We start from the raw sequence: 27979 nt of genomic DNA, 5'->3' as shown, positions 1-27979 counted from the left end.
ATCGTTGTAAATGTTGAGAATTTACATTTTAGTTTTTACGCGATTGGGGGATTTTAAGTGCAAGCAAACCTGGCAACCCGCCGAGGTCAACAACGCACGCGGCAGCCATCTTGAGAGCGCGCTTCTTCGAAAGCGACACAAGTTGGACTCAAGGGTTTTTTCCGTCGACGACGGTTTGTACGAGGAAAACGACGACATGCGAAGTCTGCAGCGAAAACTACCAGCGACACAACTTTTAACATCCATCTTCAGTACAAAAGCGACGGAGAAAGGTACGCGAATGTGTCTTTTTAGCTAACGTATTAGCTGGTCAAACGTTAGCTTGAATGCTAATGGTAACTCGAAGCTATGTTATAACAGATTGTTCACACTACTCCCGTCTGATACAACGTGGATAACTTTGTTTGCTTGTTGGGGGAAAATATATTCAATCTAAATATGTAATCAAATCAAAAGTTAGTTTTGTTTACATATTGGTCTATTATAAAGTTAAGTTACTTCCAGGCACATTTTTTCTTCTAATGTCAAACATCACATGGTTCCAGTCTCTCAAATATCAACATCTGCAATTTTTTGGTTCCAATAACTGATATGATTTTAATATTTTTTGAGGTGTAGACTTAAAACGTGTCAAAACAAGGATACTACTTGTAATGGTATATTTAACCATATATATGGTTTAAAAATATATATTTAAAAAAATATATAAATATATTCAAATTTGTTTCACAATTTCATCAAATAGTGGGGAAAATTAATTTCCGATTTCGTAATAATTTAAAATATTAATATGTTGCAAAACTACTGAACACTAACTTAAAGCTAAATTCAAATGCAAGTACATTAAAGTTGGGATTTTAAATTAAAATTAAGTTAATCGATAAATTACTGGCTGTGTTTTTGGGGACATGAGCACATTTTGAAGTTAATTCTGTATTGAATTGGGTAAATCGATGGATTATGAGAAACTGGGGCATGGACTGGTTCTATGTTGGACGTCTAGACTGTAGGAGACTGTTGTTCTGTGTCATGTGGTCATTTTGAGTGTCTCTCTGGTTGTTTTTACATTCTCTCCTTATTCAGTTTGTGTGTTACTGTGTGGTTGTTTCTGAGACTGTGGTTGTTTTGTTTGGGAACCAGTTATTTAGATTTTCCCCATCCATTAAAAGAGTCGTGAGGTCGAAGTATTTTTGCGGAGTAGGAAAAAAACCCTGGCTGGAAGTTCTGCACCGCTTTGGAGAGAAGCGGATACCGTAATGACTGTAAAACAACGCAGACTTGGTGCTCGGTTCAGAGAATTGCGCGTCCGTTCATTTCTTAATGGAGCGAACATTAGCGCAGTTACGGTAATTGTTTTACGGCGCGTTGCATTGTGGGTTATTTGTAGCATTTCATGCTGCTAGGCTAGCGAGTGTCTTCAAGTCCGTCTACAGCAAGTGTTTTCACAGTTAATCAACCATAACAGTGTGTGTTCGGCCCCAGTTTAACCCACAGTGCGGCCGCGAAAGAGCAAATAAAGTCAAGACGAGTAAAAATGAGTTTTGAAGTGATGAAACGGAGAGTAATCCGGACTCCAGATCACTGCCGGGTGCGCTATTTGTGCATAACTGTAGATTGTAGAGTAATGTATTCGCTTTATATAAATCTTCTGGATCCTCCTTCCGCTTCTGTGGCAGACAGCATAAAGATATGATCAGTAAAATCACTGTAGAAGCTCGAGTTATACCTCACACATGATTATGATGATCACACCAGTAGGGGGAAAAAAGGTTACTGTCAGAAGTGGGATTCGAACCCACGCCTCCAGAGGAGACTGCGACCTGAACGCAGCGCCTTAGACCGCTCGGCCATCCTGACATGCTCACTGAACGCTCCAGGTCGAATTATATACAGATCGTACTTACCATTGTCTACTTACCTGCCAACGCGTTAGCGTCCAATGTCATTTCTAACGCGTGATTTACAGTGACAGCTGATTTACGCATGGATCAGCTGCTAGGCTTAACGATGGCACTGCCCCACCTAAAGCGTTGCAACAGACCTCATGTATATATCTTCCGTTGTACATTGGACTTGCAGCTGCTTCTACTGTCGTGAGCGGAGGGGAGGGTTCATTTCATTCAGCGGCGGCAGCAGCAGCAGCAGCAGCATTGGGACGTGGCCGAACATTCAAACCTCACGGGGGAGACACTGTAAGTAACTGTCGGTAGTTTGCAGGAGCTTTGAACTTGTTGAATAATATGCTGTGTTCACTTGAGCAGCTAGTTGGTACGGACCTGACAGTAGCTGTTAGCTAGTTAGCGTCAAGCGGCTAGGAGTTAGATCTTTGAAACGGTAGCTCAAATAGATCCTTTAGCTCCTGTTTTCCTATTTTGTCTGTAAAACTAGGTGGAGTCTGGTGCGTGTCTTTCCACAGGTGTTGAAACATGTACCGTTAAACTAATTCCTCGGTAAGACACTGAACTATCCAGACTAGTCAGTATGCTAATGTTGGCTAGACAGTTGTCTTGACACTGTATCTCACTGCTATCGTTCCTGTTGTTTACTTTTTGCATTTTCTCACAGGCTCTTCAACCGCCTCATGTGATTAAATTTGAACTTGTTGGCAAAGGTGATATTTACTCTGATACTTGCTAGTCCTTGCTAAAGACAAGTAAATTTATTAGGAGCATGTGTCATCGAGCCAAACTTGTGGTGCTTAAAGAAATACTTCTCTTCTAATGGCTTAGTTTTTATGTCCGTCCGTGTGTGTGTGTGTGTGTGTGTGTGTGTGTGTGTGTGTGTGTGTGTGTGTGTGTGTGTGTTTGATCCAGAGAGTGACTGGGTTTCATTGTTGTCATGGCAAGTTTTCACCGTTTTATTGAGCGTTTCAATGATGCACATCAGTTGCGGTATGCTACAGAAAAAATGTATATTGTCTCCGTCTCTGTCTTTTTGTCCTCAGTTTCACAGTCATGGCCTCCGCTCCTCCCCACAACTTCTCCTGGGTGGAGCCAGGCAAACTGGCCGGACTGGCGTTGCCCAGGATGACATCCGATTACCAGTATCTGCTGGACAACGGCATCAAACACCTGGTGTGCCTGTGTGAGAGAAAACCACCTCACCACGACTCGTGCCCAGAGCTGCAGCTGCACCACATCAAGATTGTCGACTTCACCCCTCCTTCGCCGAGTCAGATTGATAGATTCCTGTCTCTCGTAGAAGAGGCCAACTCCAAGGGGGAGGTAAGATTTCAGATACCTAATAGACTGTGATGTGATGGATGGTTATGATTACTTTCAGGACTCGCCAGTGTCAACTCGGTGTTGTATTCTGACTCGCAAGTTGCAGTGGTGTAACCTAAAACATTTGGAGTCCTGTTAAGTTGAATTTGACAGAGCCCATTAGAGAGTGGAAAGGAAAAAACACCTTTCACAACCTTGAAGCTCTTCCAAAGTTTGTGGATCAAAAAGTAACAAAAGCTGAAATTCACTTTCAGTGTATATAATTGCAACATGTTTGTTTACTGAAACCTCATTAGCTGTTTGTCATTTTAGGTTTTTTTTTGGTGTCATTTGCTTTGGCAGTTGTTCTATTTAATGTCCCAAAATGCTTAAACAAAGCCCATTGTGACAACCATGAAATTGCTTGGTTGTCCCACTAGCAGTTTATTCACCTGACATTTTCATTTTAAAATCACACAAGACAATGACACAGCAAATCCTCACAATTGAGAAGCTAGTAGCAGTGAATGTTATGCATCATCTGCTGGGGAAAAGACAACATATCTGACGGTTAATGTCCTGACGATCAATATGGCAATGGTTTCAGCTCTACCTAAAAAAAAAAAAAAAAAGGGAGTTCAAATTCTTGTCCCATAACAGAAACTAATGCAGGATGTGTGCGTAGCAGCAGGGGATTTAACCAAACAAATATTGTTTTGTTCATCCCCAGGGTGTAGGAGTTCACTGCATGCACGGCCACGGCAGGACAGGGACAATGCTGGCCTGCTACCTGGTGAAGACTAGGAAGATTCCAGGTGTCGACGCCATCAGCGAGATCCGCCGACTGCGCAAAGGCTCAATTGAAACCCACGAACAGGAGAAGGCGGTGGTGCAGTTTTATCAGCGCACCAAGTAACAAATTTAACAGAGGGAACAAGACGACATCTGTGAGGAACCAGGTGTGTCACTGATAATTACAGATAATAAGTTCAAAATGATGGAAAGAGGTGCCTCGGTTATACAGATAAACTTATACTTTATTTTCTATGAACAGGAACAATTTAAAACAGGTGTCTTATCAATAAACTCAAAGGCCTGGATGTGAATTGCTGTACCCAGAGTATCTACCTAAAGAGAAACACTTCTACAGTTTATACATACAGAACTACCTTTAAAATTATACCGTATACTTTCATTTTTATCCAGCATTTTATTATTTTCTTCATATTAACATGCTCTTCTTCTTGAGTTTTCCTTTTACACGGTTTTAACCATGATTTATGCACTGGACAAAAAGAGACGCTGACGCTCCCTGAACGTAAGCTTTTCAGGAGCTGCCATGCTCTGGATTTTCTCCTCCCGGTTTCTGCAAATAAACAACGCACAAATACTTTTTATTCCTTGTTGGGGAGGATATTTATAGGTGTGCAAATTTATTTTAACTCAGGAATTATTATTTTTTCGAACCCTTGTGGAAGTGGAAAGAAAGACATTCAGAGAGCAAACTGTAACAAGCTTGACTAAAGCAGACTAATGTAATACGCTTAATGTGATAGTTATCAAGTTCATGTTATACTAATCAGTTGTCTTTTAAGTCATCATGAGTAGAAAAAGGCTGCACAAATAGCTTCATGTCATGGTTGATTTCATTTCAGTGTTTTGCTTCAATTGCCAGAAAAAAGGTAAACTCACTGCTTTGTTGCCACATTATGAACATTTTCAGTCAGTCCAGTCCGTCTTTGTGCTGAAAAATTTAAATAAAAAAAATTATATTGAATGAGAATTGCCTCTTTTATGAAACTGACATGTGATTATTTGTCCTTGCACGAGTGAAAAATTACCTATGTTGATCCTGTCTTCCTTTTGGGAGACGGGGTTTCCTGTCAGCTTTTCCAGCTCTTTCAATTTGCCGTTGATATTTCCTCCAGAGCTCTAAAGATGTAAGAAAAAATAAATTCGATTTAGGCTGTTGGGACTTAATAAATATCACCTTTATTCAAATATCACCAGTATATATACCTCAGTATCTATGGTGACTTACTTTTGATATTTGATACACTGTGGTCACAGAAAGCTTGAAACTTGTTTTTAGTTTTGGTGCATCTACACTGATTCATTTTCTGTATTTTCATTCAATGTAAACCTCTGTTTACAATATGTTTACAGATTGTTTTAGTATAATATATATAAGAACAATATAATAAAATGTTCACACAATATATTTGGTATCTTAAAGGAAATCCTGTGCATTTAAATCTTCATATGTTATTACTCTGTCAAGTGCCTCGAGTTAATCAATGTTATTTGCTACTAGATGAATAAAATTGATTAATTGTTTTAAGAAGTTGTTTAGTAATTTAATGTTTCATACCCTTTGATTTAACCTGACTAATCTACTATTGTTTGCAATTACCAACATTTTCCAGAGAACCTCTGGGAAGCGGTTCTGCGACCTGCGTTTCACCTGTGCACTTGTGTCCTGCTGCTGTATCGTCACCATCCTGTCAAAGTCCTCATGCTCGTCCTCGTCGTCATTTCTCTGCTGAATCTCCTGCAGCCTCCTCTGAAACTGCCACTCCAGTCTGAGTTTGTGGAGTCGCTCGTTCTCCTCGGCCGAGCGCGTCACTTTGGCCTGAAGCTCCTGCACCGTGTGCTTCAGGAGCTCCAGCGCCGGGAGCCTCTGCTGCTTCTCCTCCAGCTTCTCCTGCGTTTCCCTCCTCCGCGGCTCAGACGGCTGAGCTGTGCCTTGCTCCTGTTGAGTGGGAGGCTCTTGGAAGGAAACGTGTTTCTTAGGAGTGCCGTTTACTTGGAGTTTCACTGCTTGACCCCTGAACATGCTGGATCTGTGCTGCTGCGACGAGAGTGAGAGCTGAGGGAGTTTCTCGGTTGCAGGAATGGGGCATGCGTAAATATTGTTCGCCTGGTTCATTGACAACAGAGACGGTCTCTGGAAGGTGACGAGTGGAGGATTGGGCTGTGTGTTGGCTGCTCTGGTCAAGGGGACGTCAATACGTTTGGGCTGAACTGAGGTCGTAGATGTTGAATGTTGTGAAAAAGGGAGTCTCCAGACACCAGCGCCACGTGCGGGAGAACTGTTATCGGAGAGGATGTCATGACTAGAGACGCAGGAGCGAATTGGGAAAGATGAATAGTGGCTCGGTCTTTGTTTTGCACTGCCGCCCTGCTGCTCACATGTGCTCCGCCTTTTGTCCAGCAGGGGGCCTCCACTGTCCCCACACAAGTTTTCCTGTGAGAGTGCTTGACGCTAGAGAGGTAAATAAATACAAAGATTTTAGTGATATGTACCTGGTTTAACTTATCATTTGTGTCAGCTTTCCTTTGCTTACTGCTCCTTGGCGTAGCAAATTGAACATATGATGATATATATAACATTTTTAGAGCCAGAGGGACTTCATGATTTTACCACGTAGATCTTCTTACTGGAGCTCTTTCCATCCAAAGGCCTCAAAGACTCAAATGTTTGCTGCGGTCGACTGGATTCAGAAATGTTCTTGCCCTGTGATTTAGGGTTTGGAAGTGTAGAGTAGTCCCTGTGAAATGTCTGAATAGAGGAAAAAAGTAAGTATGTTAGTTTTGTGTCATAAAGGCATTCAAAAGTAGTAGAATTATTTTTTTTGTTTTAATTTATTGTGACTTTTGTTTCTTTTTCTAACCCTAACCCTACCACAAAATGTTCACTTAATTTTTACTCTCAAAGACAAACTTTTCTGACAATGCCTGCATAAAACTTAACATGTGCAAAAAAATATAATATAAAAATTATATTTATAATTATAAAAAGAAACATCTAACCAATATAAAAAATAGCTCACATCGGTGCAGATGTTGATACTGGAATCAGCGGCGATCTTGTTCCCTCTCACAACAGGGTCAGCAGGTTCATCTCGCAGGCAACGGTCTGCTGAAATAAGGAGAAAATAAATACACCGGAGTTGTTCTCATACAGTTGCAAACCCTCAAGCACTAAACATAATTCCCATTAAGCCATTTACTGCATGTGCCCAGTAGCACTAGGGATCAACATGGAGGTGCACCCACTGGTCATGTTGGGGTCGGAGCGGTAAAGCTGCCTGTTCCTCTGCATTATCTGCTCTTTGTTCCACCTGCTGCTGCTTCTTTCATGGAGCTGTTGGGACGGACCCGCTTCCACAGCACTGTACAGCTCGAAGGCTTCACCGTTTGGCTTTGGAAAGCTCTTTTCACCTTAGGAAGCAATAAAAGGGTCTTAATTAGGTCATTCGGGACATAAAAGTGGAAAGAAATTAGTTTTTGTTAAACTGGTTCTGACCTGTAATCCTTTCTGGAGCTGGTTCACCCAGCAGAGCCCCCAGGCCGTGGTAGCTAGCTCCAAACTTTTCAACCTTCAAGGTCACAACTGGGCCGGTTTGCCCAATGATAGCCGCTGCCCTACACCAATACAAGATGAATATAGTCACCGTCCATTCCATTGTCGCGTTTAACTGTCAGTAATGCAAACCTGTTGTCGATTTAGAAACAGTGGGGACTGTATAGCCTTAGTTTAATGGAAGATCTGTCTGAGAAGAGGACTAAACCACTGATCCCTTTCATGTCGGATGGGTTTCTGTAGGAACGCTCAATCTCTCATGCTGACTCTACCTTTCTTGGCTGAGGCCAACCAGGCTTTGACCATCCACACTGAGCAGCTGGTCCCCAGATTTTAACATGCCATTCTGTAGAGACACACAAGACTTCCTTGTATAATCTGTTGTTGTTTCTTTAATCACATGTCAAGTTCAGCTGAATCACAAATGTGTTAGATCTCACCATTTCAGCTGGTCCTCCCTTGACAACGGATTTGATATAAATCCCAAGGTTACCTTGCTCTGCTCCCTGTGGCAAAATAAGAGGGAGGTTGTTTATTAGCTGAGACATCTTCCCCGAAAGCTGTTTGAATGCTTCCAGTTAGTGAGCACGTCGCAATTATGGAAAAGGAATTGTTCAAAACTTAGGCAGTCACCTTGGCGGCAACGATGCTGAGCCCCATCCCACTGTTGAGAGGTTTCCTAAGTGTGATGGTCACAATCTCTGGCTCTGTGTGTGCTGCCTGTTCAAGACAAAAGCAATAAAATGAATGATTTTAACGTTGAGATTGAATAATATTTCAACACATCTGGGACACCAAGTATTTACCAAGTATGTTCTTTCTGCAGGGAGTGTATCTTCATGGAAATATATGGTCCAGTCACCTTTGGAATTTGACTCGGATGTTAAAGAGCAGAGACCTAGAAGAAGAGGATGTCATTCAATATGAATACTTGGCAAATAAACCTATCTTAGTTGTAGATACAACACATCCCTGAGATATGATTTTGACTTTTTGCAAGTATGACAGACTATTCAAACTCCCATACCCTTTTGGCAAATTGGCTCCAAAAACTCCCGAAGCCCAGGAGGGATTCCTCTCACGATGTCACAGGAGTATCCGCCCTCTGGCACCAGGAAGGGCAGGCAGAGGTCGAGGCTCTCCTCCAGCTGGATGTCCCGTCCTTCGCTCCGAATCCGGTTGTCTGCTGAGGCCTCGACGGCCGTCACAACAGCATCGATCAAATCCTGCGGCGAGGATGACGGCGTAAATACATCAGGAAAAGGTTGTTTTAGTTTATAGATTGACATTTGTCATTCTGTGAGAAGGCCCCAATCTGGCTACTGTGACCCTGAGCAAAATACTGACGAGCTTACCTTGACCTCTGAAGGATCAGGAAGTATCCAAGGCTGTACTCTTGCGAGAGACTCATGTTTATTTCAGATACTTCCAATCATTTTGCTGTATAATCAGTTGTCCTTGATGGATGGGTCAAGCTGTAACTAACGCAGTTGTTTTCCAGTAAAGGCAGGATAATTAAATTGACAGAGCCCCGCCCACTGCTGTAGCCCATGCCCTCAACGCTTTTTGTTTGATTTGTCGTAAGGCGTTATTTAATTGTTTTTCGTTAGCCGTTACAGGTGTTTCCCGTCTTGCTGTCAACAGCCTTGGACCACCAACGCTTTACCTTCACAAGCTAAATGTTTGCTGTCAGTCAATGTCGTGGCTATGGTCAATTGGTGTTGGGCTAAGCTAACTGCTGCGTGACTAATAGTCCCCTCCTCTGTCTTGTTGCTGCTCTCTTTATGCCTTTATACAGCTTTCATCTACGTATGTGCAATATTTGCATTTGTACTGTATTTATTGCAGATTGATCTCTTGTAATAGCTGAGCTCTCGTTTTTAAACCAATATCGAAGGGGGGGAAAAGCAAAAGGTCATTTAACTGCATGGAGTTGTTTTTAAGGTACAATCACAAAATACTAATCACAAATAAACATTTCAAAAAGTATTTCCTCTGAAACATATGGACAATGATGGACAATGCATCCTTTATGTAAAACAATGAGAAACACAATACTGCATGTGAATATTGTAAACAAGCTGGGTAGATGCACATAACTGATAAAGTAAAAGCAAGGAGTTGCCATCGTCAAAAAAGTGACTACATGTTGTTCAACAGCCTCCTTGATGATTCAGAAATTGTGAGGGACTCAAATATACATGACAGGCACAAAGTGCGACTTGTTTGGGATATGGATTATGATGATAGTGATTCAATATGAATGGTGAAGCTTGTTTGAGTTTGAGTGTTTGTGACAGAATCAGGTTCATGGCATATTTCCAGTTAGGTTATCGTTGTTGTTCTGGAAATCGTTCTTATTTGCTGATTGCAAACTCCAAGCTCCAATAGAGAGTAATGAAGTAAATGAATGCTGTCGTGTCCATCACGAAAATGTATGTCCTGTAATAATAGCTTAATGGGAAAAGTGATTTGGCTTTTGTCACTCAGGGGACACATTAACACATTAATTTCTTCATGCACCTCATATTCAGCAAAGTATTAGAGAAATATTTCACTCAGGAGCAATAAGGTAATGTGACAAATCGCTTTAACTATTTTTCATGTATTATTCATTGCCATATTCATCATTGTGAATTATTCATGCTATTAAATCTATACTGCTGAGCTTCTCTTGTGAGGTTGAGGCGGCCGCTGCAATACTCAGCCACATTCATTATAAAACACTAGTTTATATTTATATATAGAGGTCTGTTCTGTTTTGCCCTGTAAATAACCCCCGATTTTAATCTGTGCGCTCCCCATCAAAATGAGTTGGCTACTGAGCTCTCATTAGTCGTATTAGAAGACTATATCCCTTGATATATCAAAAATCTCTTGCAAGGATGTTTTCTCAAAAGCTGGATCATAGTTTTAATAGCAAGCAGGAGAAACAGTGAGTGGAGGAACAAACCCAAAGTACTCACAAGGGGGATGTGGGGCTCAGTGTTTGCATAGAAGTAGCCAGTGAGCAACATCTTCAGCTGCACCGAGTTCAGCTTGAAGCAGGTATTCTGGATGTCCTTCAGGTCTTGCATCGAGTACTTATTCATGGTCAGGAGTGTGGTTGCCTAGGAACAGCCAGGCAACACTATTTTAACAGCCTCTACTAACTGAATGTGCTCAGAAAGGCACTGTGAATAAAACCCGAGATTAAAAAATGCAAATCACAACCGACTTCAGAAATCATCTTACAAAGAAACATTCATATTGATGCCCTGTGATGTTTTTTGTCCTATTTTCAGATATGTTTTTAACCTTATTTGGATGATATAACCACTATTTGAACTTTGGATGTGACCAACATTCTGACCCCCAAAAATTAAAAGGTACACTGCCTTTCCCCCAAATGCTATCCCCCAGTTTACATAATAATCAATTGTACCTATTCATCCAACGAACAAAAGCAAACATGAACAAATAATAGAGAATGCATAAAGAAAACAAAAAAACCCAACCCATTTTATTCAGGTTTTACACTGATCTGATATTTCCTGAAAGCCCGGTCTAAGCTTTGCTTTCACCGCTATTAACACACTCGGTGCTTTCGGAAGAACCGACCTGGATGATGTGTCCAAGGTGCACGTCGGCGGCCAGCTCCAGGCCGTGCCTCTCCGCCCAGGCCTCGATGGCGGTAAGCCTCTGACGGAGAGCCGCTCCCCAGTAGTGGGAGCGCAGGCCCGGGGCGTCGGCCTCGGGGCTCATGAGCTGGTTGAAGAGCCAGATACTAATGAAATGGAAGAGCCGGGAGAAGAGCTGGATGGTGAGGGCGGGGTTGACCCGATGGCGGCTTAACATAGACATGGTGTTCATTAAGGTGTTCAGCACCAACTCTGTAACGGGCAGGACAGGAGAGATGAAATGTCAGGCTATATCAATAAATCTCTGGTCTTGCTAGACAGTGTAGTTACTTACATATTGTTTTAATATTAGTTGTAATGCCACTAGTGAATGTTTACCTATGCCAGCCGGCAGGGGACCGTGTTGCTCAGGATCAATCAAAAAAGTTGGCAAATGCTTTGCTAACTCATTCTGTAGACACTGCAGCAGGAACCTTGGGAGAATAAAACAGACATGTAAAATCATAACCTTTAGCTTATGATCCATATTACTATTATGTTTTTTTTTTACACTTGAATATCCACACATTGCTAAATTCAGCTAAACTCACTCTGCAGTATCAGCAACACAACACATAGATAGAAATCTGTCATCATACAATAAATAATGTCCTCGGGCTGCATGTGGCAATTATTTTTTTCCAAATAGTTGAAAAGTCCATAAAATGTCTTAAAACATAAAAAAGAAAAGTAATTAATATCCCCCAGATCCTGAGAAAATCATCATCCAGTATCTCACTGTGTCCAACAAACTAGTCCCTCACATTTGAGAAGATGGGACCAACAAATATTTGGTAGATTTAATTTTGATAAATCACATTGATGGTTTCCCAGATTATCAAAAATGTCGACGATTAACCTTCCGGTGATTGACTGATAGATTATTTAATGTTTCAGGTTTACAAGTTTTTGGATGTTTTCGGTTCAGTGACTCGATCTTTTGAGTATGTGCTGCGGTTTCCGTTTGATTCGCACCAAAAGACTGCAGTAGTTCCTCAACGGCTTGTTGTCGTACCTGTAAGCTTTGTGCACCAGGTGGGGGAGATCCAGCTGACTTTGCTGTGTGAGCAGGCGGAGGTCTCTGTCGTGCTTGAAGAAATTCAGCAGCTCGGAGGCGTTGGCCATCCAGAAGGCGAGAGCCCCCGCGATGCTCTCCTGCCTCTGTGGGGGCAAACAGCAGCAGTGTCATTTAAACATCTGGTCTCTGGTGTTGTTGCTGGTTAGTCAGTCTCATCTGAGCAAATGTAAGAAAAAGCACGCGGTGCCTTCGACTTGCCTGTATGACCTTCTCTGTCATGGCCACCATTTTATTAGTGATGGATTTTACACTGTGCTTTTGTCCAGAGGGCGTCGAGCCTCGCCTGTAACGTTGGCACCGCAGAGCAAAGTGTCCCGCAGCATAGAGGATGTACGCGGGCGAGAGCTTGAAATGAACCGTGGAGCTGTTGGCGTAATTGATGACCGCAGACAGGAAGGCGTCCTCGGCTGGAAAAGAGTGAAAAACCCCGGCGGGGGGCAGGAGGACGATGGGAGAGGGAAAGCCGTCGAGTCTCCATCTTACAGGAATTAAACTGGGAAATATCAGAGTGGAAGGAGAGAGAGAAAAAAACATATCTCATACTCACAGTTGTCACTGAATTCGATCCCAAATGGTAATCCAGGTTGATCTGGAAAGTCCTGATGAAGACTTCCTGAGAGCCTCACTCCTGTAGTTATAGGAATATAAAAAGGAATGACCTACCACCCCGATTGTGTCATGAAATATTGTGTCATTATCATTTCTACATTTGGCAGAAGACTCACCCGGGGCGCTCTGCCACTGATGCTTTTTGTCTTCAGTGCAATCTTCTGTGTCACGGTTAGACACACACAGGCTCCGTGGCTTCTCAGTTGACCTGGACAGTTATGTACAGTTAAGACCAGTAGTCTCAAAAATTAGTTTTATTAAGTGAACAGTAAAACTTTTTTTTACCAATCCTCATCGTCTGAAATCCTGTGGGCTTTAATTATGCTCTTCTTTTCTTTTCTCGACAGTGTCCTCTTGAACTTTTGGATCATGCCTTCTCTCTCCTTCTCCTGGCCGTTTTCCTTTTCCATGAATTTTGAACACATAAAAAAAGCACAAATATATATATATATTTATACTATACTTTTGACAAAATAGTCATACACCTGTAGAGTCGAGATGCGAGGGGTTCGTTCACGCAGTAAACGCAGGAGGTTGAGAATACCTGGAAACTCTCCTTGTCTCTCTTCAGTACGAAGCGTTCTTCCTTTTGGTCCGAGTTCCAGTTGAGTTGTACGATCAAAGGCCTCTCTTCCTGCTCCAGTTTGCGTTCTTCATCCACATAAATCAAAGATAAATGGTCAGAGCATGAAACTTAACAGTTGGCGTGGATCTGCTGGACCAGAGAATCCACATGAACGGCCCTAAATGAGCAATGGCTGTGGTGCGTTATAGCATGATTTACAGTAATAAGGATCCTTCCATATGTGTGTGATTTGTTTTTTGACTAACAGATTAATTGTTTGTTGAATTAAATTTAGAGAAAATAGTGGGAAATGTTAATTTGAATTTTATTTTTGTCCAAACAACAATTGAAGGCCCCAAATATCCAGTTTATTGCTGCAACTAACAATTATTGTATTTATCAGTAAATGATGTGATCTTTATTTAGTTTTAGTTTCAGTAGTTATGTAAAAAAAAAATATATATAATAATGTATAATGTGTTTAAGAAAAAGCAGCAAAACCACTGATGTTAGAATCTGGAACCAGGGAATATTTGGCAACTTTGTCACATTTTTTGTTTGAAACATGACTGACATGATTAATCGATGAAAATACAAGCAGTTTATAATCAATTAATCAGTTGTTATTCAATTTATGATCATACAAGACATACTAAAGCAGGATTTTCCAAATTCAACAGGCTGAAACCAGGAGTTTGGGCATTTTTCAATGGATTTTTAACATTCATTTAAGTTCATTTCAATGGCGCTTGACTAATTGAAGGAATTTGCCTTTAACGAGTACAACTATCATCAAAATGTCCTTATTTGACCACAACCCACACGACGGAGTCAGACCTCTTCCGTAACCGACGCTCACCCTTCTTGGCGTCGACTTCGTACAGGGAGTAGCTGGTCGTCAGCATTTTCATATCAGGCCTGAATTTCTCCGAGAGAACGTCGATGACGTCGAGAGTTGACGAGTTGCTGCAAACACGCAGACACTTCGTGGCCACGCTTCCCCCGACGTGATCCTCAAAGTAGAAGCGCATCACGCCGTGAAAATCCAGGTTCTGCAGGGAAACAGTTTGGGTTTGTTTGTGCGTGCTGAGTGAAGTATTGTTTTGTGTGTGTGTGTGGATATTGTCTGCACGTGAATACATGTTGGGTCACCAAGATCAAAGGTCAAGGTCACCGGGGCCAAATACCTCCAAAATATATTATCATGTATATCTCATGAACCATTGGTCGTATTGAGATGGGACCGGAGGCGTTGGAAAGTTTCTTGAACAGCCTTTCGGGGAATTTGCAGCAGACATGACCAATGAAAAAATGTCATATACCTCATTTGACCTTAAAGAGGGTGCAACTTCAAAGTGGCAATTTTTTTTACCATTTTCTTACATTTTATCGAAAAAAAAGTATTTATCGAAAAAAAATTGAAAAGAATTCGAAAGAATTTGCAGATGATGACTTTCAATTACAAAAATAATAGTTGCAGTCCTGCTTAGGTATTCTACTGTTAACTCGCTATGAAATCTGTGTCTGACAGTTGTACTGAACATGGAGCCAAGGTAATTCTAACTACTGACACATTGTGGTGGTGTATGATGGAGCCAGTCTAACGCTTACGGGCGACTCACCTCATCTGGTTCGCTTATTTTAAACAGGTCCAGTCTGTTGTTGTTCCACTGTCTGATGACTTTGGCTAACCTCTCCCGTCTTTCCTCCTCCGGCATTTTTCACCAATTAACCTCAAAGTTTGTCAAGCGACCGGCTCCTGCGGATTGTCTCCAGGAAACCAAAGAGAGGAATAAAAAAACAAATCCCGTGAAAGAAAAAAGTTCTGGGGTTAGTGTATCTATTAAGACCCCGCCCCCTCCTTCACCCCTTTCCCCCATTAGTTATAACCTCATTGTACTGTGCAGCGAGCTCTTAAAAACATAATTGCCTGCTTCATCCCCACGTTCACATCCCCTCTCCAAGCCCTCGCACCCCTCCGCTCTCATTTAACGGGTCAGTGGATCTTTGTCATGTGAGGCAAACAGTTCCCTAATCATACATCCTTCACCGGCAAATGATCATAGTCGACTAAATTTAATCTGCCATTGTCTCTTTATTCGTTATCGTATCATTTCCTTCAACCACAGTGCACGTTTTGATTTCTCATGAGGGTTTTTGCTGCTGCTGTTATTAACTCGTATCTATGATTTATTCTAACTGTGCGGCAGACGTCGTCATGTGACGCCGACAGTCGACGTGTCCACAGTCACCATGAGAGATTACAGCGCTCCTCTTTTTCGCGGCGACCTGGATATCCACGCTTGAGTGGAATCCCACTTCTCATGCATACCAGTGATTTTTCAACACAATCTACGGTTACATGTCTTCCCATTCAATCAGCTCTATATGCATGTGGGGCAGCTTTTGTTGGCCGCCCTGAAGCTTTCTGGGTAAACCTACAATAGAACAAAAGCCTTTAAGGGAACCAACCCCTCAATTAGATATACAGCACTGCATTGAAAACCAAAACTGAACAAGCAAGGGCATTGTTGTCTGGATGCTGGAAAATGTGAAGAAGGAAAAACACATTATACTTTCTGTCATGATGATCCATTTGAGAAACAGGAGCAGAGCTGCAGCCCATCAGCATAATTATGTTTTTGTGCATTCACGTTAAAGAAAATTCATGATATTCTGTTATTTTATAAAAGACAAGAAAAACTGTTACAGGGATTTGAAAACAGCATCTGAATACAGATCTGATCTATACTGACTCTTCTTTCTGGAGGATACCTGATTTCTCTCTCGGACCTCGGAGTCATGGCCTTTTAAATTCAACATGTTGCTGTAGCATTAACCACTATACAGAGCTGAGCATCGTCGTTTAGGTTCCAGGAGCCGGCTGATGGCTGATGTGAGTAGTCAAAGTAGTTGCACTACTGTGAAAACGACTGTAATTTTCCAAAACCCGCAGACCCAGTATTCACTCCGACTTCACAGCGTTCCGACCAGCGGAGGGGTCAGCATGCTAACTTTGCATTAGTTAAAATGATGTAAATAGAATTTCTGTCTTCTACGCTGTTCTCTCAAATCACCTTGCCTGATGTGCACGACCAAATGCAGGGCGTTTTATCGTCTTTCAAAAAACACACAAAAACAAGACGCTATCTAGCAGCGCTCCTGTTTTCACACCTCAGAGGTGTCAGAGACATCTCAGCGTTTGCAAAGTTCACAGGTCTCGGAGCAGAAGGAGGTTGAAGTTCACACCCAGGAAAAGGTTTCAAAGCGGAACATAACCATCCTGACATGACAAATGTCAAATGATGACCTGTGTTGTTTCGCAGTACAGGCCTCATTATGTTTATGTAAGATACATTGAATACTACAATAATTAAGATGACTGTAGAGAAACTCTCCTCTTAGATACAGCTGACATTTAGTTAAACGTGACACGACAAGGCCACATGATTAAATCGAGCTCTAACCAATGGACGAGCTCAATTCTCATTCACCCCAGGAATTGTGCTCATCTCTCCGGGTGGTGGTCACGGTCCGCTCTTGTAAGTTCAAATGTGGTCAAGGGTCGCTATAATTCACAAGGGATTCTTGGAGGATTCACTAACCTGTCGTATGCGACGAGATCACATCTCAAAGGAGTGCGTGTGTGTGCCTTTGATCCCTTGATCATTGCGTCGACGAGGATGACATCCCATTTGCGTCGTAGTGGAATGCAATGATTTGGTTTTGGGTTTTATTTTTACAGCTGCACTTCTTTCTAATTTGCATTTATTTTTGTCACCATATCTTTCTTAGTTTGTGCTATGGGGAAGAACACAGCCAGTTGAGCCATGTTGCTCTTGGTTAAGGACTAATTGCGTTAGTTGTTTTACGCTGAATACGTTGAAAAAAATGTTTTAACATTGTTTTAATTTGGAATCAGTTGTTGTCCAGTGTGAGTGTCTGAATTAAAAGAACTGGTCATTCTTGTACTAAGACATCGGTGTGCTTTAATCGGTACAAGGATTTTATTTTGTAGATTCTTGATGGATCCTTTGCAGATGACAATTAAAGTTCATATTTACTTTTACTGAACAGCAGGTTTCAGTGATGTATATAAATAATTTACACTGCTTTTCTTTACTGGAGTTCTTTAATCCAGTTAACTTAATTCATAATAGTAGGGTTACTGGTCTCAGTTACTGTATTCACCTTAAATGAACTGTAACCTCACTTTAGTTAGTGCACGAAATACTACACAGAATAAAAATGACTCACTTTGTACACAATCACTAATATCGCCAGTGCTTGAATATTGCTAACCAAATGAATAACCAAGGTATCATTGAATTAATCTGCATGAAGGAGTTTAATCTTCACTGTGCAGATAGAATGTCCTCCACCGGGGGCCGGTCTGTTGGACTCTGGCAGCAGTGACGGAACAGCACCCTCCCACGTTCGTCTAAAACAAAGTCGCCTCCCAGCTGGAAAACAAAATCAGGGAAAAAAAGATGAAGGTTTATAGATTATAACTGTTAAAAAATAACTGGTGACTAGAGAAGTAAAGAATCCAAGTCAGAAATAATTCATATTTATTGTGAATGGGCTCTTGATCTATCAGAAAAATATATTATTATCTGAACTCTTATGTTCTTTGATATAGTGGATATAGTCATAAGTATGTCCGTTCCTCTGTAATCGTTTCTGGAGCACTTTTTTTTTTTTATCAGGTAGTTAATTGTTACCGTTTGATGATTCGGGTTTGCCATGGGTCATATCCTGATGACTCTTGTTCACTTTCACATAGTAACACGTGTTTGCAAATGGCCAAGTTCTGCTGCCTCCGCCCGCCTATAATGTCTTTGAGGCAGCAACAGTTTACCTGAAACATGTCGTCCTGCAGCGACGGAAGTCCTCTGGGAAACTCCATATTTTCTGCCACGTACTCGGCATAGAGCAGCATGTTACTGAAGTTTAATACTTTCTTCACAGACGCCTCCAGGCCGAATGCGGCGTACACCTGCAGTACCCAACACGCGGCTTGTTTATCAATCAGACAATTTATGAAACGTGTTGTCTGCATTTCCGCTGCATGGTGTTGACCCCTGACCTTTCTGTCAGGGTCCAACAGCATGTCGTATCGACAGCCCGTCTCCTTCAGCCAGTGTGTGGCTCCCTCCTGACGGCCAAATGAAACGACCACCACCTGCACAGAGTGTGCATCCAGGGATGTCTGCACAATGAAGAAAGTTAGATTTAATTCCATAGCTGAGATAAAGAACGATAATGACAGATCCAGTTTAGATTCATAGATGTGATGGCAACTTTAAATAGTCATATCTGGGAAGGTTCAAATGGAAAATGTAACATCCAAAGGCACCTCTGCATTTCACAGCATCTACAAGAGGAAGGTGCTGGTTTTAGGGGCCGGGGATGCCTGTTGAATAATACATTGTCTGGAAAATGACGAAAGAATTGTTCTTTTTGAAACACACAAATAACTAATTTGCTTAGAATTCATGTAATTGTGAAACCGAACATTGCTGTAACCTCCAAACGCGTGATCAGATGAAAGTTCACCTCACTGCATGTTAAAGTCAGATATTGGAGCAACCATGAACATTATAACATTAAGGAGGGTTAAAAAAAAGAGTTTAAAAATCAGTTCAGCTATAAGAGCGATGCCTTCGACAAATGTTTTTCTCTTGTTTATAAAATGTTGACTTGCAGCTTCAAATATTACATGAGATCCTCCACATACTGTCTAGTCGACATGAAATGTTCTTATTCATTTGAAGTTGTGTGTGACGCTTTGCCTGATTCTCCTCCAGATCTTTGAGGTGCAGGCGGCAGAGCAGACAGGAGAACTGGCGGATTAACACCAGCAGGATCTTCTTACCTTTCCCCAGGTACTTCTCCAGTGTCACTGTTCTGAGAAACGCACGGTAACTAGTAAATCACTGACAGAAAACACACAATAAGGTTTCGACAGACAGATACTCAGTCTGGTAAATGAGTTATCTCAACAAGAAATAGTTACATAAAAGGAAATGAATCGAGCTCACTCTCCCGTTTTGGCGTCGACGAGAGGCGTGTCTGGTGAGATACATTTTGATGGATTGTCCCCAGTCGGTGTTTTAGCTCCAAGATGTAACTCATCGTCCAAACGCTGCAGAAAGGAATCCCACTGCACCTGTGTTACATCGGTCACACCAAACAAATTTCTAGGCAATGGCACAGTTCAGAATACCTTTGATCGTTTGTTTCATTTCTTGAATATAAATAGCTCACCGCTAACAGCTGAAAGTCCTGCACAGCATCCTGCAACGCCGCGCAGCTGGAAATGTCATGATGCAACAAGTCCTTTAGGGTTGTGTTAGTTTTTATTGGGCCTGTGAGTTACCTTCTGAATAACGGAATACATTTATTATTGCACAATCGTGACTGTCTCAGGTGTTTCACTACATCAGGGTGTCAGTTTTGGGTGCACTGAGATAAAGGGACTTCATTAAAAAGGTTTTGGTTTTTTTTGCTCTTACTCTTTGTTATTTCTCCATAAATCCTCCGCGTCCCTTTTCCTCTTGACACACAGGCTGTGAATTAGACAGAATAAAGAAAACAACTGCTGAGTCTGTGATGCGGCGAGGCTCATAAATCGATATAGTTCTTGAGAAATATGTACATTTTACAACGGCGGCAAAATGATGAAAAACTTTGAGTACTGCTCCGAACCTTCTGTACAAGGCTGCAGCCGCTTCGATCAGGCCCAGCAGTGACTGCTCTTGCTCAATGCGTAGCTTCTGCCTGACGAATTCCTGGAGAGAGACTGGGAGAGACAAAGCACACGAAGTTGGACTGTGACAGGCTGCCAGGCTTCGTTCTTTATGTCCAATTATTGACAGGCCTTCTGCTGCGTCCCCCCACTCAGGGTGCCACCGTAAATCGCCCCGTCAGCTGCGCAACTCGGCGTCTGCACGTCTATTTTTGTGCACACTTGTCTGGGGCCTCGCAAAATGCCGCCTACCTTCTTTGCTCTCCTTGTCGGCGAGCTCCAGCAGAGCGTTTCCTTTTGCGACGAAAGCTCCGAGAGCCTGTACACAAGAGAGCGCAGCTGGGTTGGCCCCCTCCGCCATTTCCCCCGTTGGAGTGTGGATCTGCAGTGGTTTCCCGGGATATGCGGCTTCTTATCAGTGCGTGCGGCCGAATGACCTCTGCTGTCTTTCCCAAGTCCACTCCGGGCAAATGGGAAAAAATGTTCAGCCTGAGCTCTGTTTAAAAGGAGCGCTCTGCTGATTTTACTCTGGAGCATCAGTGCATGAGTGTTTGATAAGAACTACTCAGTCTGTAAAACCATGTGTATTGTGTTTGTGTGACTTTTTTATCAAAGAGACAGATATGTCGTAACGCAGCAAATATTTTGTAGTGAAGCTCGACCTGGAGAGTTTCAATAGCTCCTCTCACTTTGCAGCGCTTTACTGTCGGTCTACGGAGGAAATGAAGATCACTGGTTGTCAACACTAATGCTGTTTTCGGACATGAACTCCAGAGAACACAATTTCTGCCGTTCACACACAGCATGTCGAACGCAGCAGGAGATTGTCCGAGTCAGAAGCGCTCAGACCAGAAAGTTTCCATTCCAACTTTTGCAGACATTTGCGTTCTCACATAACAGCCCCTCTGGAAAAGTTCAGGAAAATGTCTGAAAGCAGCTTTAGTTTTAGTTAGTTTTGATTTGTGTGTGTGTAAGAAAAGCCAACCCCTAACCCTGTTGCAAGAAATAAAACAAAGCTCCTCTTAAATCTTGACATATCAGGATCAGACACTGAACATTAAAGCCAACATTTTTTTCATTTTATTGCTGTGAATCTCACATGAACCTAGTTTTTTTTTTCTTCTTCTTCTTCTTCTTCTTCTTCTTCACAGCAGTTGCAGCATTAATCAACCGACTCGATTTCCAAATCTCTCTGTTCTTGGTGTCCATCCTGCTCGCCTTCCTGCAGTTGTTCGCCGTTGCTCTCCTCTATGTGGTTCTGCTCGGGCTCCTGGCCGCCGTCACACTGTCCCTGTTCCTGGCCAGCGTCTGTTTCACTTGGTATAGTGTGAGAGATTGTGAAAGAACTGGCGATCTCCTTCAGACGGGCCTGCTCGGCTTTCAGTTTGGCCAGTTCCTTGTTCAGTGGAGTTTCGATTGTCGGGGTCCCAGCGGGCGCGGCGGGGGCGGGGGTGGCGGGGTTCTGGACTGGGTGGTCATCGTCTGCGTCTTTGGCGGTCTCCTTCACCTCGGGGACCTCCTCCTCCTCTGTCGGTGCAGCAGTGTGGACCTCTGGTTGACTTCCAGCTCCCTGCACCTTATCATAAAGACCCTTCCTCTCCTCTTGCAAAGCCCTGCACAGATTCTCGAGCTTCTGGTTCTTGACAGTGATCAGCTCAAACTCCTTCTCCTTGATCGTTCTCTGGAAAAGATTAAAAAAACACGTGTAACACATCAGAAAACGTGAGGACGTCTTTTGTTTTTTTATTGCAAACATTTCTTCCGCTGGTTCTAGCACTTTTTTGCAAAAGGAACAAATCCGCGTTATAGGCAATGAGTGGCAGAGGAGAAAAATGTTTCTTACATCTGTCACCATGTCAACGAGACTCTTGTTGCAGCCATCAAAGCGAGTCTTCCATGACTGGCACTCCTTCTCCAGCTTTTTCATTTTCTTGGCCATCTACAACAGAAAGACACACACACAACACGCCGCACGTGATCAAAGTGACTTCTAAAAATAATTTGCCTCAGAGTGCAGGACTATACAGTTTGTCAGACCTTTGAAGCGCTATTGTAAATCTCATGGGACTTTTTTTCTCTTGTCCAAATAACCTAACCAACGTCTCGAGGCCGACTTCAATATATTCTGTGATACATTGCTTACTTTGTCCATGTCCTGCTTGAAGCCGCTGTAGACGCTGTTACTCTTTGATACCGTGCCCTGGAATTCATCGAACTTCTGGGAGTACATCTCGAGCTGAGGAGACGTGGTGAGGAAAAAACGTTATATATATATATATATATATGCAGAGAAAACAACAAGCCAATTTTTGCTCACGGTGCCGTGTTACTGTATACCTGGGTCTTCATATCGATCTCCTGCTCCTTCATGACCTTCACTTGCAATTTAAACTCCGCCGCCTTTTTCAGCAGCTGTGGAATATACATAAAATTACCCCCACGACAAGGAGCAGCGGGCGATTAGTATTGCAAATGTGTTATTAAAACGCTCGGGAAAAAAAGTGATTGCGCAAAACGTACAAGCTCCTTTTCCAGCTTGTGCTTCTCCTCGGTCTCCTTCAGGATCATGTTTGCCTGCGCGAGTTTGGTGTCCAGCAGCTTTTCTTTCAGGTCTCTGTGTTTGAAGACCTTCTCAAGGTTCTGCGAGACAATTCGGGAGAATTTATGAGGCGTTTTTCACACCGAAAGCTGCTACATTTCTTGCTCGGGGACCTTTGGCAACATATAACTGAAATGCTGTAGCTACTGAACGGGCAAATGACTAATGTGTTTGATAGTGGCCCAGAGAGCCCAGATGTGTGGGCTTTTACGTAAGTCCATTTCAAGCAATGTCAGAAGCTGTTATGTAGATGAGGAGTACAAATTCACAATCTACCGCTTGTCCCGCCCCCGCCCCGAATTCTGTGTGACTGCCTTTTAAAAAGCACGTGGCAGGATTCATTACCGCCTCTCGCTGGTCGTACTGTGAAATGAGCCCCTTGAGTTTCTCCGCCAGACCGCTGTTCTCCTGGCACAGCTTGGTGTTGCGGGTGCTGTGCTCCTCGATCTGGGCCTGGATGTCACTGAGCGTCCCCTGGAAGTGGGTGGTGATCTCTTTCCTCTTCAGGTCGTCCTCTCGGCACCTCTGCAGCGTCTCCTCCTGTAGTCCGGGGATGGATGTAAAACCCAAGTATTCAAAACACATACTTATATTTACATGTATGTGTTATTTACTGCATATATTTACTGAGTATTTCTTTCCAACCAACAAGGGAACATCACCAGTTCCTCAGTTAATTGGCTGCTGCTCCAGTTGGCAGCCATACTGGGGGGCTAGAAGTCAAAGCTAACTGGCCAGTGTATTTTAAAGTCTAGTAGCTGCATAATCACATACACTGTGATCGCTTGGAATAGCTCCTGTAAGCCGCGCATTATCCAAAGTAGTTCATGTAAAAAGCTGGAATGATGATTCACCTCATCCGTTAATCGGTGCGACAATGCCAAAGCCTTTGGTGGTTGCTTTTCCACTTCCTCACTCGTTTGTTTGTCAAACACAAGGGTTAACAATGAAGGTTTGTTTGGGTTTTGAATTGCCGTATTTACTGGTAACTGATTGTACTACTGCACTATTTCCACTATTAATATTCATGTTAATTCTTTATATTTATTATTCTTATTCTCTATATTTTTGCAATTTGTATATTTTTACATTTTTTTGTGTATATATTGTATATATTTTGTGTGCTGTGTGAAACGTGCTGCTGTTACACCGGAATTTCCCGTCTTGGGATAAATAAAGTAAACATCTATCTATCTATCTATTTATCTAACTATTTATTTGAGCAAAACAAGGAATTTGGAGTCACATATTTTTTTCAACTGCTTTTGATATTTAATGACTGTTAAAGAAATTATATGACAGTTAAAATAAGAGAAAATAATCTGCAGTTGGGTCAACAATGAAAACACTCCATGAAAAGCTAAATTATATTTCCGCCTAAGAGTGAAGTATTAAAGAGCGTGACTGAGTTGTCACGTGGATTATTTAATTCACATTTCTCCCGAATCTGTCTGTCACGGTGTATTTAATATATCTTTGGAAAGCCTAGACTTGGGCAGCTCTTGGCTTCACAGCACGAGTTGGTGGGTGTGGCCGTTTGAGAGGTCAAATCCTGACCTTTGACACAATGGCTGATCTTTGGTGCCAGCTGATGTCACCTCCAACATGTGCTGACAACACCCGGCACCAAAACTCAACCAACAGCACCTGGCAAATTTCAGTAGCTCCGACACCAGGCATGTAATTACCACTTCTACTACTTCTACTACTACCACTACTGCTTCTACCACATGTAGAGCAGTAAGGTCATGAGCTGAAGTACCTTCAAGGTCTTGTTGTGCCGCTGCAGCTCTCGGCACAGCCCCTCCAGTTTACTGCGAGCCAGCACGGTGCGGCTGTGCTCGCTCTGCAGCTGGTCCTTCTCCTTCAGCACTTGGAGCAGCTTCTTCTGCAGAAGCTTCAGCTGTTTCTGATCACTGCGGTGCTCCTCCAACTGCACAAGGACACAGAAAAATCCCTCAATACTATAGTCCCCTTTCTTTTTTTGGGGGGGGGGGGGGGGGTCTCTCTTTGCGTTCATTCATCGTCCGCTCACCAGCTCGGCGTGCTTCTTGATGATGGCCTCCAGCTTCTTGTCCGGGGAGCCCAGTTTGTTCAGGCTTTGCATCAGCAGCATCGCTTCCTTCCCTGAACAGCCGCAGAGAATGTGAAGTTAAACATCACCTCTCAGTTTAAAATCCTATAGGGCACAAGTTATTTACAACAACCGAACAAGATGTTGTTGGAGAACCCAGCTGGGATCAGGAGGAGTCAGTCGCCCACAAAGTGTGAAAAATGATTTTGGCTCCCGAGGCATGTGGAAATACTATTTTACCGGCACATCTGTTGCAGATGGATGCACTTACATACATCACAGATCTGCTTACACACCTATCGGATTCAGCACTATTTGGACTCCTGCTGACTGAGCTGAATGGAACCCACCCATCAGCTAAAATCAATACAGTACTTTGGGGGGGGAAGACAAATAAAACACCTAGGTTCTTGAGCATCTTCTTCTCCAGCTTCTGGTCCTTGCGGCTGTCCGACTCTTTGATGGCCGTGACCTCCTCCGTGTCCTCTGGCTCAGCGGGGATCTCTGCAGCCTGGTAGGTGCTAATGATGTCCTCCAGCTGCTGGGCCAGGTCCTCTGTCAGGTCAATGTGCTGACCCTGGGCTGGCGACGCCTCGGGACCGGCGGTAGCAGGGCTGCTCTCCGGACAAGCCTCCATTATTCTGAGCTAGAGCTGAGAGGGAGAGAGAGTTGGATTCCCTGAACGAAACCGAAGTGACGTTACGTCTCACCCTGACTGAGAGAATCAGTCTGTCGTGATAAAACGGACCCTTCACGTGTGTATTTGGGGGGGCAAAGGCCGACAACTCTTCTAAACTCTCGCATCCGTCGTGAATCATTGAGACAGATCTCAACGTGACTTCCCTGTATATGACAGTATAGTGAATATCTTTGGGTTATTCCACTACTGCCTCAACAAAACAAGGTATTTATACAAGGTATTGGGGTGTGGCTCAGGGGGTAGAGAGGGGCGTCCACTAACCAGAAGGTCAGCCGAGCTGTCCCTGGGCAAGTCACTTAACACTTCATTTCCTCGGACGACTTTTCCGGCAGTGTATGAACTTGGCAGAAAAAGCGCTGTAAATAGCAGCGCTGTATGAATGTGTGTGTGTGTGGGGATTAGTGCACGTGACTTGTACTGTAAAAGTGCTGTGAGCGGTCGATAAGAGTAGAAAGGCTCTATACAAATACAGTCCACCACATTTCCTTTAAAGTCCTAACGATTCATTTAGATAATAACCAGTCATAATAATATCAAGTCACAGCCCTATTGCAGATACATAAATATCTGTGTGTACGATGAATCAGAAGTGTTCACAGTATACAGACATGACAAACAAAGACCTGACAGCTGTAAGACGTCTCACTCAGTGTGAATCATCACAATTTGCATTAGATTAAAAGAAATTAGAGGGAGACTTCTTAAAACATTTTTGAATTTACACTTTTGTATCTATTTGTATCAGCCTCATTAATCCAGTTGGTTTGCGATTTAAGATGATTAAAGTTGCTGCTAACTTCTCCTCTAGTTAAAGGATGAGGTTTGGTTAAAATTTCAGAAGTCCATTGAGTGACTTGACCCTTTTCCCAGTTTAAACCCCAAATTCCCCACACACACCTCCGCAGTGCCTTTGAGCAAGGCACTGAAAACTGCTGTACACTCAGTGGGAAACATGAGATACTCTTTTCATTAATGTAGCTGCTACAATATTGTCTTGGCCTTGACAGAAGGTGATGCTTTACTCTAAATGTCGCCTTTCTTTTAAATTAAATTAAAATTATATTTTAAAAAACTTATTAGTGTACCACAGTGATCTAACTGAAGCGGGATAGAGCCTGAGGTTGTGTGTGTGTGTGTGTGTGTGTGTGTGTGTGTGTGTGTGTGTGTGTCTGGTGTTGTACAGGGCTCACAGCCAGAGCCTGTTTACGTGCATAAAATTAGTGCAGCCTTCACACTGCCTGCGCTCTCACAAGCCGAAGCACATGGCACCTGTTCCAGGCCCCGCCGGCTATTTTAAGAACTTCTTAATATGGGCAAGTTATTTTTTTCTAAATTTCTAATCCGCCGTCATTGATGTCAATGTCAGAAGTTGTGTGTACAAAAGTTGCACCGATAAAAAAAACAAAAAAACAACAACATCAATGTGACACATGCAACCTCAACTGCTGTATATTGAATATCCAAGAGCAGGCAGTGATCCGAAACAAAACAAAGCTGTCCAAGGAAACAACAGAAATAGAAATTAAGAAGTTTAGTGAACAAGTTTCCTTTCCTTAAATTAAAAGGAACCTTTCTATTCTGTTAGCAAATGACACTGCCGGGCAAGTCTCAATAAATCCAACGTCTCCTCGTCTTGAACAGACCCTCAGAAAGCCATCAGAGTCAGACAAAACCATTCACATACCCCAAAAAACTTTTAAGATCAACAAGAGCTTTGGAAAACATTTAAATCACAAGGCATGGCTGCAAAGTCATATATTTTACGCTGTTCAAGTGTTAATGAATAGCAGGACAGCGAGCGAAAAAACAGGGCTCTTACCAGGACCAAGGGCCAGTGGGGGAAGAGGAAGAGTGTCGAGGGGCTCGGGCCAGGCTGCCACCGCAGATACGACAGCTGTGATACGAGACCACCTCAAAATAAATCAGAGGAGCACGGCTCGGAGAGAGGGAGGACAGAGACATGCAGCGTCTCTCGTCTCTCTCCACTTACAGAAAAACAACAACGGAGACCTCGTCTGATTCTTATCGTACCAGGAATGTACCCCCCCCCCCCCCCCCCCCCCCGAGCGTGACATACAGCAGCTGATGTATGAACACAATCGCAACGCTGCATCATTTCAGGATTTTTTTCCTCCTCAGGATCTCAGCCATGCTGCCATCTTTTAACGCCAAGCCTCTGCTGCTTTACGAAACCAACGCAGGGCTAATTTTATTTGAAGCTGGGATGCTGTTAAAAAGCCGTATAATTATCGTAATAAATGGGGCCTGACAGGCCTAGTCACTGAGCAGGGGAGGAAAGGAAGGAAGGAAAGAAAAGAAAAAAAGAACTATCTCTGATTGGCCGGAATTAGAACAGACCCCCTCCCCAAACCCCC

The 27979-nt window shown here is 42.9% G+C and overlaps 4 protein-coding genes and 1 non-coding gene across 12 annotated transcripts; 1 reads left to right on the top strand and 4 right to left on the bottom strand.

Annotated features, from left to right (window-relative positions):
* Positions 1-94: 94 nt before the first annotated feature.
* dusp23b (dual specificity phosphatase 23b) lies at positions 95-4980 on the top strand. 3 transcript variants are annotated; one of them, XM_035611530.2, is made up of 4 exons: positions 97-272; positions 2080-2192; positions 2945-3224; positions 3934-4980. In XM_035611530.2, exons 3-4 carry the CDS (start codon positions 2955-2957, stop codon positions 4117-4119), a joined length of 456 nt encoding a protein of 151 aa, XP_035467423.1. In that variant the 5' UTR covers positions 97-272; positions 2080-2192; positions 2945-2954; the 3' UTR covers positions 4120-4980. The 3 variants fall into 3 exon arrangements, with proteins under 3 accessions (XP_035467425.1, XP_035467423.1, XP_035467424.1); XM_035611532.2 differs by lacking the exon at positions 2080-2192 and having other exon boundaries at positions 95-272; XM_035611531.2 differs by lacking the exons at positions 97-272; positions 2080-2192 and adding an exon at positions 2233-2450.
* Positions 1775-1857, bottom strand: trnal-cag. Its single transcript has one exon. It is a non-coding gene; the product is annotated as a tRNA-Leu (tRNA).
* LOC118286801 (afadin) lies at positions 4223-17096 on the bottom strand. 5 transcript variants are annotated; one of them, XM_035611506.2, is made up of 25 exons: positions 16975-17096; positions 15103-15250; positions 14340-14532; positions 13460-13566; positions 13201-13316; positions 13032-13123; positions 12854-12934; positions 12505-12713; positions 12244-12389; positions 11568-11662; positions 11170-11441; positions 10536-10679; positions 8597-8795; positions 8376-8467; positions 8203-8289; positions 8010-8075; positions 7842-7915; positions 7513-7631; positions 7263-7427; positions 7037-7125; positions 6628-6765; positions 5668-6468; positions 5045-5135; positions 4896-4947; positions 4223-4569 (listed from the first exon to the last, which is right to left on the bottom strand). In XM_035611506.2, exons 2-25 carry the CDS (start codon positions 15196-15198, stop codon positions 4482-4484), a joined length of 3612 nt encoding a protein of 1203 aa, XP_035467399.2. In that variant the 5' UTR covers positions 15199-15250; positions 16975-17096; the 3' UTR covers positions 4223-4481. The 5 variants fall into 5 exon arrangements, with proteins under 5 accessions (XP_035467399.2, XP_035467401.2, XP_047193619.1 ...); XM_035611508.2 differs by having other exon boundaries at positions 15103-15239; positions 16975-17087; XM_047337663.1 differs by lacking the exon at positions 16975-17096 and having other exon boundaries at positions 15103-15323.
* Positions 17097-17449: 353 nt separating this feature from the next.
* Positions 17450-21156, bottom strand: LOC118286806 (prostamide/prostaglandin F synthase). 2 transcript variants are annotated; one of them, XM_035611515.2, is made up of 9 exons: positions 20484-21156; positions 20192-20285; positions 19999-20052; positions 19751-19796; positions 19525-19652; positions 19276-19390; positions 18570-18692; positions 18342-18479; positions 17450-17943 (listed from the first exon to the last, which is right to left on the bottom strand). In XM_035611515.2, the coding sequence occupies exons 1-9, from the start codon at positions 20590-20592 to the stop codon at positions 17836-17838; spliced, it is 915 nt and encodes a 304-aa protein (XP_035467408.2). In that variant the 5' UTR covers positions 20593-21156; the 3' UTR covers positions 17450-17835. The 2 variants fall into 2 exon arrangements, with proteins under 2 accessions (XP_035467408.2, XP_035467409.2); XM_035611516.2 differs by having other exon boundaries at positions 19525-19646.
* A 132-nt stretch (positions 21157-21288) lies between these two features.
* txlnbb (taxilin beta b) lies at positions 21289-27617 on the bottom strand. Its single transcript, XM_035611511.2, has 10 exons — positions 27424-27617; positions 25307-25556; positions 24866-24957; positions 24593-24763; positions 23176-23370; positions 22752-22871; positions 22569-22643; positions 22375-22467; positions 22075-22170; positions 21289-21912 (listed from the first exon to the last, which is right to left on the bottom strand). The coding sequence occupies exons 2-10, from the start codon at positions 25539-25541 to the stop codon at positions 21394-21396; spliced, it is 1596 nt and encodes a 531-aa protein (XP_035467404.2). The 5' UTR covers positions 25542-25556; positions 27424-27617; the 3' UTR covers positions 21289-21393.
* Between the last annotated feature and the right edge of the window lie 362 nt (positions 27618-27979).

This window comes from Scophthalmus maximus, chromosome 15, assembly GCF_022379125.1.
Source record: "Scophthalmus maximus strain ysfricsl-2021 chromosome 15, ASM2237912v1, whole genome shotgun sequence".
Lineage (NCBI taxonomy): Eukaryota > Metazoa > Chordata > Actinopteri > Pleuronectiformes > Scophthalmidae > Scophthalmus > Scophthalmus maximus.
Note: the sequence above shows the minus strand (reverse complement) of the source record. Positions and strands in the feature narration are given on the sequence as shown.